General features: G+C 41.1%; 1 protein-coding gene across 1 annotated transcript in view; it reads left to right on the top strand.

Moving 5' to 3' along the window:
• Positions 1 to 12,104, top strand: part of LOC141058170 (actin, alpha skeletal muscle 3) — a 98,408-nt gene that overhangs the window by 85,826 nt on the left and 478 nt on the right. The window contains exons 2-6 of the mRNA XM_073554313.1: positions 9,107 to 9,254; positions 10,050 to 10,374; positions 10,889 to 11,050; positions 11,219 to 11,410; positions 11,505 to 11,686. Of these exons, the coding sequence (XP_073410414.1) occupies positions 9,126 to 9,254; positions 10,050 to 10,374; positions 10,889 to 11,050; positions 11,219 to 11,410; positions 11,505 to 11,686 (990 nt within the window). The 5' untranslated portion in view covers positions 9,107 to 9,125. The remainder of the gene's footprint in view (positions 1 to 9,106; positions 9,255 to 10,049; positions 10,375 to 10,888; positions 11,051 to 11,218; positions 11,411 to 11,504; positions 11,687 to 12,104) is intronic.

Raw genomic sequence — 12,104 nt, 5'->3', positions numbered from 1 at the left:
GTTGCTCCTAGAGTGATATCTTATCCTGTGGAGCTTCAGTGTACGGACTCTGGGACCTGCCAATCAGTTCGAGGCTGATACCTCTCTGAGTAGAGGTCCCTTAGCTATCAGTCGCTATATCGGAGTACGGACTCGGGGGGGGGGCGGAATCTCGGCCTTCCCTTCCCCTTGTCAAGCGGTCCGGGGCCGCCCCCTCTCTGTGCAGAGGTTCTTCGACCATCAGTCGCAGTCTCGGTGGGATTGGGGAATCTTGGTCTTATCTTTTCACTGTCAAGCGGTCCGGGTTCGACACCTCTCTGGATAGAGGTCCCTCAGCCAACAGCCAGCCATTGCACCTTCTATAATAATGCAATATTCCTGGTTGTGACACCGCATCTCTTCATGGTGGGGTCTCGGTATGACCAGCTTCCTCTGGAGGTGAAGGGAAGGCAGCATAGGTTAGTGCTCTGTGTAAATGTTGTCTCGAAGGGCAAGGCCTCTGGGCTGATAATAGCCTCATGCCTTTATGCTGAAGCTGGGCTGAAGGTCTCGTGCAGAAGTTTGGCATCAAAATTTAACTTGCAGTGGCTTGCAAAAGTATTCACCCAATTGGATTTCTACCTATTTTGTTAAATTATAACTTGTGTTTAAATATTTTTGTAACCCGATTTGTGTGTGAAGCTTCAGGACTAAATAGTCTAAGTTGGTGAAATGAAGTGAGAAAAATATAGGCATAAATTACATTTATGGGATCAAATAACTAAAAATTGGCATGTGCATATGCATTGACCCCTTTTGCTATGAATCCCCTATAAATGTCTGGTGCAAACAATTACCTTCATAGGTCATATGATAGAGAAAGGAAGTCCACCTGTATGCAACCTAAGTGTCACATGCCTGTCAGTATATACACTTTACCTTTTCTGAAAGGCCACCAAGGTTGCAACACCATTAAACAAGAGGCAGCACTAACCAAACACCACCATGAAGACCAAGGAGATCTCCAAACACCACCATGAAGACCAAGGAGATGTCCCAACAACTCAGGGACAAAATTGTTGAGATGTACAAGTCAGGGTTGGGTTATAAGAAAAATACCCCAATTTCTGATGATCCCCGAATCCCCATCAAATACATTATCATCAAATGGAAAAAGCATGGTATTACCACAAACCTGCCAAGAGAGGGGCACCCACCAAAACTCTCAGCCCGGGCAATGAAGATATTAATCAGAGATGTAGCACAGAGACCAAAGGTAATCCTGAAGGAGCTTCAGATTTTCCAAGCAGAGACTAGAGTATCTGTCCATAATAACACAATAAGCTGTATACTCCATAAAGGTGGCCTTTATGGAAGAGTGGGCAGAAAAAAAAGCCTTTACTTACACACAAAATTTGTAAGGCTCATTTTGAGTTTGTCAAAAGATAAGTGGGAGACTCACCAAATGTAAGAAGGAATGTGTTGTGGTCAGATGAGACCAAAATTTAGCTTTGTGGCCACCAAGGTAAAAGCTATGTCTGGCGCCAAACCAACACAGCTCATCACCCCAAGAACACCATCCACACAGTGAAACATGGTGGTTGCAGCATCGCACTGTGGGGATGTTTTTCAGTATCAGGGACTGGGAAAATGGTATGAGCCGAGGGGAAGATGGATGGTGTGAAATACAGGGAATTTCTTGAGCAAAACCTGTTTCAGTCTGTCATTGATTTGAAACTATGACAAATACTGGGCACACTCATGAGATGCTGATGAAAATAATTTTAATACATACAGTAGCCACTAGTTAAAAATGTTTTGGTCATAATAGACCTTCATCAGTGTACTAGGGTGAGTGTAAGCGATCATGTGAGTATCTCACATACAATGTCGCAAAGAGGATGATCTTATTACATAGACTGTTAGAAGTATTGGTGGTCAGTGACCGCAATGATAGCCATACAGTGCAGCAGCGCTGCTGTGTGTCCTGGACGTGGTTTCCGCCGCCTGTCAGGGACACACTCATGGAAACTGTATCACAGGACACACAGCAGCGCTGCTGCATTGTATGGCTATCATTGCGGTCACTGACCACCAATACGAAACGTTTGTAACTAGTGGCTACTGTATGTATTAAAATTATTTTCTCACATCAGCATCTCATGAGTGTGCCTAGTATTTGTCATATATTCTAAAGGTTTGGGAACTTACTGACTGGCACCTCCTTTACCAGCTGTGCTAACATCCTCTTATATATGTGATTTGAAACTGACGGAGGTTCACCTTCCAACAAGACAATGACCCAAAGCATACTGCTAAAGCAACATTCATGTGGTTTAAGGAGAAAAGTGTAAGGGTGTGTGCCCATGATCAGGAATTGGTAGCGCTTTGGACGCAGCGCATATCCGCTGTGTCCAAAGAGCTGCCAGCTATTGACTGCAGGTGAATCCGCATAGGTTAATTGAATCGTGTGGATTCACCATGTCTAATACATTGTTCAAGTGAAATTTATTTTGTGGAGGCTCGCGTCTCTCCGCAAGATAAACAGACATGCGGTGGTCTGGAGAGATGTGCCGCATGTCCGTCTCCGCGGGCGAGATGCGTGCGTCTCTGGACGCAGAGTGGGCATGGGATTTCTTGAAATCCCATCCACTCTGCTCTAACATATGGATGCGGCCGGTTGGACGCTGCACCAGTATACGTAAAGCGTCCAACCCACAGCATTTACCGATTGTGTGCACATACACTGAATGTTTTGGCGTGGCCTAGTTAAAGCCCAGACTTTAATCCAATTGAGAATCTGTGGTCAGACTTTAAAATTGCTTTTCACCAGAGGAAAACATCTAAATAATGTCTGTAAACTGGTGTGGAATTAATGGTGCTATATAAGTGAGTAAATAAATAGAAATTGATGGTATCTGCCAATAATTTTTGGAAATGTTGGATCTTCTTCATTTGTGTTGCCTGAATTTGGCACAGCTCTCAGAGCACCAGGCCTATACCTGTCACTCATCCACCAGTTACTGATCAAACTTGAAGGCTTGTTTCACATTTCCGTTTTTTGACGTCAGTCAAAATCCGCCAATTTTAGAAAAAAAAATGGATCCGCCCCGTTTTTTTCCCCACATAGACTTACAATAGTGGCGGATCTTGACTGACAGTCGTCCGTCTCATCCGTTTTTTGCCGGATCCGCCAAAAATTTAGCGGCTCCCGGGCAGATGAGACGGACTCTGCAACGTTTTTTTAGACCGACGGTCCGCTATTTTTGAGTGCGCATGCCCGGCAGATTCGCTGTGGCAGGGATTTTAACCCCCGAATAGCGTTCTGGCAAAAAAAAAATTCTCCCTCTCTCCTTTAAAATTCCAACTTCGGCGGATCCGTCAAAACAACAGTCCAGTGGAACACGTTGGGGTCACAACGGACACGGATCCGTTTTTCGCATTTTTCACGGATTACAACTGACGTCAAAAAACAGAGGTGTGAAACAGGCCTAAGCAAGAAATACTGCTCCAAGCCCTGTCCAATGCTTAAATGTGGCATGGATTAAGGACCACGCTGTTAGCACAAAGAATTGATATTGTGAAATGTTGACTCCTGGCTGGAGCACAATACCAACCCCAAATAATTAAAAGATAAAATGTAGCCTGCTTTATGTAGCATGGTAGTATCAGAAAAAAATAGATGTTTTTACCGTGGATGAGCCTTGGATACAGCAGAGTTTGAGCACAAAAGAATTACAACCTCAGAAGTGGCCAGATTTTTGGAACATGGTAATAACAGAAGAAATTTATTTTTTTATCATGTGTACTCCGGTATGAAGAACAATATCTGCATCAAAGAATGAAAAAAGAAATGTAGCCTGCTTTAGGTGGCACGATACTAAGAATACCAATTTTGATTTTATCATGTGTACCCCTGTATGGAGAACAATATCAGCACCCAAAAATTTCAAACTGACATCTAGCCTGCGGTACTAACAGAAGAAAGTATTTTTTTTACTGTGGATGAGGCCTGTATACAGTAGAATATATGCTAAAAATAATTTGAAACTCAGATCTAGCCTGCTGTATCACGTTTGTCACAGAAAAACAAATTTTTTTTACTGTGCATGAGCTCTGCACACAGCTGAATTTCACCGCCACAAAATGAGGTGGGATATGGCGTGCTGTATCACGATTGTAAACAGAAAAAAAAAAAGTTTGTTTTTTTGCTCTATATGAGCTCTGCACACAGCTGAATTTCACCGCCACTAAATGACAAGGTGAGGTATGACGTGCTGTATCATCTTTAGCAACAGAAATATGCAAATTCTCTCTTCATAAAGGAAGAGGGTTAGAACTCTAGTGCCACCTATAGGAAATAGCAATCAATGTCGGCCCTTTAATGAGCCTTGTCACATGACTTAGAATAAAACCCCAAAGCAGAAACTCATTCTCCTCATCTCGGCATGCTTAACATGTCACTGTCCGCAAGGAGAAATGTTACCCTTTAGCTACAGACTTTTTTTTTACTCTGCAACAGCTGTGCAGAAAGATGAATTTCACCACCACTAAGTGACAAGGTGAGATATGGCGTGCTGAATCACGTTATAGCAACTGCAAAACATTTTTTTTTTACTGTGCAACAGCTCTGAACAAATAACAATTTCACCGATACCAAGTCACAAAATGGGATATGGTGGGCTGCATCACGTTTAGCTACAGAAATATGCAAATTATCTTTTCAGAGAGGAAGAGGATTAGAACTCTAGTGCCACCTATAGGAAGTAGCAATCCTCAAACTCAATGTCAACCCTTTAATGAGCCTTGTCACATATCTTAGGATAAAAGCCAAAACCAGAATCTCAATCTCCTCATCTCGGCAGGGTTAACATGTCACTCTCCACAAGGAGAAACGTTACCCTTTAGCTACAGAAAAAAAATTGTGTTATTTTTACTCTGCAACAGCTATGCAGAAAGATGAATTTCACCACCACTAAATGACAAGCTGGGATATGGCGTGCTGTATCACCTTCACATTTAGCAACAGAAAAAAAATGGTTTTTTGGGGTTTTTTTTAGGCTACTTTCACACTTGCGTTAGGAGGCGCAGCGTATGCTTGGCGTGAAGCTCCGCCCCCTGCCATGCCTCCTCCGGTCAGCTCCGCCTATGGGCGCATGATGCTGCATGCGTCCTGCGTACCCTATATTTAGCATTGGGTACGCAGGCCGTGCGCAGGTATGCTTTTGCCGGCACCAAAATGCAACATGTTGCGTTTGACGCAGGTCGGCGCACCGTCAAAAGGAGGCATGCGCTTAAGGGGTGGAGCTTCACGCCGAGCATATGCTGCACCTCCTAATGCAAGTGTGAAAGTAGCCTTACTCTGCAACAGTTATGCGGAAAGATGAAAGAGCAACATTTTCTGCGACCTGTAGCGTCACCATTTTTCGGGATCTGGGGATGGGTGAGGACTGATTCTTTGCTTGCCAAGCTGACGTTTTTACCGATACCATTTTGGGGTTGAATCGTAGAATCGTAGAGTTGGAAGGGACCTCCTGGGCCATCTGGTCCAACCCCTTGCTCAAAGCAGGATTCGCTAAATCATCCCAGTCAGATGTCTGTCCAGCCTCTGTTTGAAGACTTCCATTGAAGGAGAACTCACCACTTCTCGTGGCAGCCTGTTCCACTCATTGATCATTGATCATGGAAACGTTGTTTTGATCAACCTGTTATTGCAATGTTCCGGCGACCAAAAAAATGCAATTTTGTGGTTTTGATTTTTTTTCTTGTTGCACCATTTACCAATCGGATTAATTTAGTTTATATTTTCAAAGATTGGGCGTATCTGAGAGCAGAGATCCAAATATGTGTATTTTATATTTTTGAATTGTTTTATTTTGAATGGGCAAAAGAGGTGATTTTAACTTTTACATCTTTTTAAATATTTTTTTATAACTTTTTTTTTTTTACTTACTTCAGTAGTTTCCTTAGGAGACTTGAAGGTGCCGATCATTTGATCGCTTGTGCTCCATTTATCAGTGCTTCAGCCGATGGGTGCAGTTTTTAATGCGCTTATTGTAAGTGCAGATTAAATGCTGCCATCAGAGATTGACAACTGCATTTAACATATTAACAGCCGCTGATGGATCGCAATTCCACCTGCTGATGTTAGGGGAAGAATTCGAAATGTGCACAGCTCCATAGAATAACATTGGTCTGAGAGCAATCTGATATTTTGTTGGATCGAATTCGGACCGAAAATACTGTCATCTGCACCAGCTCTGACACTGATTAATTCACATTATTCAGAATTTCTCCATTGTGTCAGTGTGTGAAAACCGGACTGCACTCACATGTCATCTGAGTGCAGTCCAATGAATCGATTATCGGATGAAACTTGGACATGATGTGAAGTGATTTTCTTTTTTCTTGTGACCGACCCGGTTTGAGGAAACAATTGGAAATGTGCACGGTTCCATAGATTAACATTGGTCCCAGTGCAATTGCATTCTTAAAACTAACATTGGTCCGATTGCACTTGGAGGTAAAATTCGCGGGGTGCACAAGCCCTTATAGTAACACATTGCATTATATTACATGTACAATCAGAAGATCTCATTTTTGGACTTATAAAAAGATGCTTAAAAAATATTTTTAAAAATATATATATATTCCAAGGAAAAACACAGCCCAAACATCATCTATCCATAACTGATATTGTAATGTGGTCGGGTGCAATCCATCATACTAATAAAACAGGACCACGCAAAAGTGGCGCACATGTCTTATGCTGATGTGTGCCAGCTGTGGGAAGTAGCACATTCATGAAGAGGCGCGTGACTATTCCGAATTTGATGTGTATATACACAAAAAATGGTCAAATTGGAAATTCTGCTTGTTCTGCAAACAAGTCCTCATCGGGAAAGAAATTCTGCACTGTTAGGTTCTACAAAGAATATGATTAGACTTGCTCTATAGGGTTTAATGTATACACACATGATATTGTGGATCTCGGTCTGTGGTTTGTCACCTAATAGGTGAGCTTTATAGCGAGGCGTGGTAAATGTTGATGTGGTGTTAGAAGTTTCTTGGTAGTTTGATACTGATGCCTTCATGAGAGGTTCTAAGAACGTACAGCTGTCTGCACAGATACAATATCTATGCCGGATCCTTACTGCTAATTACCGTAGATTATAACTCTAAAATATGTTTCTTTCTCCGTAGTTAATGTTATTTCCAAATCTGTCAATATCTCTGCCTTAAGAAATCTATACACACACAGCACTTTCTAAGTAAAGCCTCTCGGGTTCTATATCCAGGAATAGCCATGTGTAAGGGTGAGCTCTATAGAGGCTTTGGGGGAGGGAGACCCCCTCTATATATGGTCAGCACTCGGACCCCCAGCTTGGACCCTCACAAGGCTGGCCAGGCCAGGCCTGGCTCCTCTCCAAATATGGAGCTAAGTGAGTGTGGGATTTCCCCGATCACCACTACAGGGGGCTACCAATATAAATACATGTCTGTGGACAGCACTTGCCAGCTCACAGCTACACCTCCGCCCTCACTGCTGCAGCTTGGTAAGTCCTGTACAGCACCATCCAACCTTTCATAGAAAGCACTGCAAAGCATCACTTACTATCCGTAGCATTATCCCTTATAATCCCAATCAGATTATTTGGAATCCCCTATTATCACTAGCAATATTCCTTATAATTCCATAAAATCCCTATCAGATTCTTATAGGAATCCCTTTTATTCCTATCAAATTATTATGAATCCATTACCATCCCTAACATATTATCAACCTCATATTATCATAACAGATTATCAGGAATCCTTTATAATCCATAACAAATTATTAGGAATCCCTTATTATCTCTATCAGATTGTTAGGAATCCTTTATAATCCCTAGCAAGGTATTAGGAATCCCTTGATATCTCTATGAGATTATTAAGAATTCATTATAATCCCTAACAAGTTATTAGGAATCCCTTATTATTCCTATCAGCGTATCATATAATCCCTTATAATATCCTTATAAGTATATTAGGAACCCCTTATAATCCCAAGCAGATTATTAGGAATCCTTTATAATCCCTAGAAGGTTATGATACCTATCAGTATATCAATTAATAAATTATAAATAATCCTTATCAGTTTATCAGAAATATTTCAGATATCCCATATTAGGAGGTCTCTTATTATCCCTAACATATTATTAGGACTCCAATATTATTCTCAGCAGATTATCCCTTATAATTCCTATTAAGGTATTAGAAAACCCTTAACATCTACACCAGCCAATTTAAGGTTTCCCCTTTTTACGCCCATCAATGTATCATCTCCCACTTTTTATCATTTTTTTTTCATAACCAAGTCCTTATTTGGGGCAATTTTTAATTATTTTTTGCAATTATTTGTTGCCAATAGAATATCTTAAAAAAAAGGAATAATATATTCCTATATAAAATACTCCTTTCTCAAGAGCAATTCTGTTTTTGCTTACAGTCGGTCGCTAGCAAAGCTGCCCGATATGATGAAGGTCCTTAGGACACATGTTCTGTATAAATATGTAAGCCTCTTTAGAATTTCCTTCCCGCGTGATCTAGAAGCCAGGCTAATGGCTAATACATACAATCTGCAGAGCATCTTCTGTGCAGTCTTGCATTGCATTAATAGCCCATCTATAACAAGCCACAAAAGTCAATACAATCCCCAAAATAATTACATTTTATAAATATTAATGACTCCATTAAATCACTTACCAGCCCAAGAACCACATTTTATTTCCCCAAACCTAACACTGGTCTTACTCTAGCTAGTCTTAAAAAATGCCTTTGTAGTAGGTAAGAAAACTACAGAATTCCTTGCAAATTGTATAACAAGTACATAAACTTTTGTTAATAGTTAGGACCTTATCCCATTGGCTGAAAAGGTTAGTAGTGCAAGGTCAAGATTTAGGGAGTTAAATATATCCCCCTCTTGCCAAACTTCCAATTTACCATCCTGAGGAAGACAGCTGAGTTAAGACGCAAAGGGACAACTGGTGTAAAAGGAGCAGATGGGACAAGAGGGAGGACAGGTGCAGCCGCCAGGCGAGGACGAAATATAACTATCAAAGCCTCTACTGTTACTTAAGTGTATTCTCATTCTCTGCTCCCTTAATAGCCTCTCTCCAGACTCCACCATGTGTGACGACGACGAGACCACCGCCTTGGTGTGCGACAACGGTTCAGGACTTGTGAAGGCTGGCTTTGCCGGTGATGATGCTCCCCGTGCTGTGTTCCCCTCCATTGTTGGACGTCCTCGTCACCAGGTAATATTTTCAAACCTTTTTAAAGTTATTTCTCACATTATCCATTTGTAGTATTTTGTATCCATAAAGTGAACACAAAACAAATTTTAGATATATTTAGATTTTTTCTTTATTGATTCTCGGGGGTTATCTACTATTATATTATTAACACTATTTCCCCATTATAGGTGTCATCTATTGGGAACATACAGGTTCTACCAATAGAGGGAAAATTTAAACATATTACTCTAGTTCTATGCTTTCCCCCGAATAATGATGTTCAATGTGGACATACATGTTACTTTTGGTCATCAAAACCCAATGCCTCAGGGCTGGAATTGTATATATCTGCGCTGAATTACCAGAAATTTGCACAACACAAACAATATAGAACCAAATTCCAACTTTCAGGGTTTTTTTTCCTCATAATTTTTTTTAAATGTCTCAACCTGAAAGTGTATTTTTTTGGCATTTCTAAAAAATTTCTAGAAGTCAGATTTTTATAAAAGAAAAAAAAATATATATATCATTGTAGCCACTATTACATGTACAAATAGCCCCTTAAGAGAAGAGGTTAAGAACTCTGGTGCCACCTATTAGAAGTAGCAATCCAAAAAGGCAGTATGGACCCATTAATGAGGTTTGTTACATGATTTAGGATAAAAAAAGCCAAACCAAATTAATTCCATTTGTAGAAACGTGTTTCAGGTTATTTGCCCCTCATTAGTGCAAATAGTTATTTATCATTTCACATCAATGGCTGTTCATCTCTGAATTGTGATATTCTTCTCACAACTACATTTACTTCCTCTCCAGGGTGTCATGGTTGGTATGGGTCAAAAAGACTCCTATGTTGGGGATGAAGCCCAGAGCAAGAGAGGTATCCTGACCCTTAAATACCCCATTGAACATGGTATCATCACCAACTGGGATGACATGGAAAAGATCTGGCACCACACCTTCTACAATGAACTTCGTGTAGCCCCAGAGGAACACCCCACCCTGCTTACTGAGGCTCCCCTGAACCCCAAAGCCAACCGTGAAAAGATGACACAGATCATGTTTGAGACCTTCAACGTCCCTGCAATGTATGTTGCCATCCAGGCTGTGCTGTCTCTGTACGCCTCTGGACGTACCACAGGTGAGATCAGAAATACGGACATACATAGAACTATGATAATTTGGCATTTATGCAAATTGCCTCTTCAGAGAGGAAGAGGACTAGAACTTTAGCGCCATCTATTGGGGATGTAGCAATCCTAAATGTCAATTATCAACCCTTGCCATGTAACTTATGATAAAAAGCCAAACTTGACACTCCATTTGCAAACAAGTGTTTCGGGGTGCATGCCCCTCATGAGTACAAAATTAGGTATGATTTTGATGCTTAAGAAGCATCTAACCAGGGGTTGTAAAGAGGAGTTTTATTACTTGTGGAGAGTGCCAAGCTGGTGTAAGGAGACCATTCAATGCTTCTTGTGGAATTTAAATATGTAAATATTCTATTGGTAGAGGACAGGAACTCTAGTGCCACCTATTGAGGGGTAGCCATCCTAAAAGCCACTTAAGAGGAATGTTTCTAAGACCTAATTGTGCAATTTCATGTGTGTATTTATCTATGTACCCTTAATAACAATCTTAAAACATCTTGACAGGTATTGTGCTGGACTCTGGAGATGGTGTCACCCACAACGTGCCAATCTATGAAGGTTATGCCTTGCCCCATGCCATCCAGCGTCTGGACCTGGCTGGCCGTGACCTGACTGACTACCTCATGAAGATCCTGACTGAGAGAGGCTACTCTTTTGTCACAACTGGTAAGGACGGCCTACTTGAGAATTCAATAGACAGAAAATAATAATGCATAATTACTTTGCAAAGTATAACTATTTTTTTTTTTTTTATAAAACTATCAACTGCCTAAAATGGACACCTTCATTTCTGGCGTATCACACTTTGATCACGCTTAAATTTTCGTCTTTCAGCTGAACGGGAAATTGTCCGTGACATCAAGGAAAAGCTGGCATACGTAGCTTTGGACTTTGAGAATGAGATGGCAACAGCTGCATCCTCCTCCTCTTTGGAGAAGAGCTATGAACTTCCAGACGGACAGGTTATCACCATTGGGAATGAAAGGTTCCGATGCCCAGAAACCCTCTTCCAGCCATCCTTCATTGGTAAGAGGACAATTACGTTCATCGCATCTGCATCTACGTCTTACTTTCTTGTAATATTCTTTGATCTCACACGACTGCATATGATCCACCCTAGGAATGGAATCTGCAGGTATCCATGAAACCACCTACAACTCCATCATGAAGTGCGATATTGACATCCGCAAGGACCTGTATGCCAACAATGTACTCTCCGGTGGTACCACCATGTACCCTGGTATTGCTGACCGTATGCAGAAGGAAATCACAGCCTTGGCACCCAGCACCATGAAGATCAAGGTAAACCTTAAATCCACATATGTATCATATTAACATATTTAATGCAGGGGGGGAAGGGAAGCAACAGTACAAATGAGCATTGTCTACTCACCAGCATGTGCTATAATTTATAATCACAGGTGCGAAGAAATCACTAAAGTTTGGTAAACTTTTTTTATACATAAATTTTTATTACGAGCTTTGTGGACTTTGTATTCAATAGAAAGGCTACATATTCTCTGTAGACCTGGACCGGGGAATTTTAGGTGCAAAAATGTTTAGTTACGGTTTAAATGTGCTTAAAAGATATTTTGGGTGTGAATGCTGACAACACTTTAAAGGGAACCGGTTAGTTGATTCATCCTGCGTAAACCGCGGGCGGCATAAATCAGGGCCTGACTGCAAGAATTAAGCCAGGTATGCTTTTTTTTTTTTTTTT

This window comes from Dendrobates tinctorius, unplaced genomic scaffold, assembly GCF_039654945.1.
Source record: "Dendrobates tinctorius isolate UK_male_01 unplaced genomic scaffold, ASM3965494v1 ptg000211l, whole genome shotgun sequence".
Taxonomy (NCBI): domain Eukaryota; kingdom Metazoa; phylum Chordata; class Amphibia; order Anura; family Dendrobatidae; genus Dendrobates; species Dendrobates tinctorius.
Note: the sequence above shows the minus strand (reverse complement) of the source record. Positions and strands in the feature narration are given on the sequence as shown.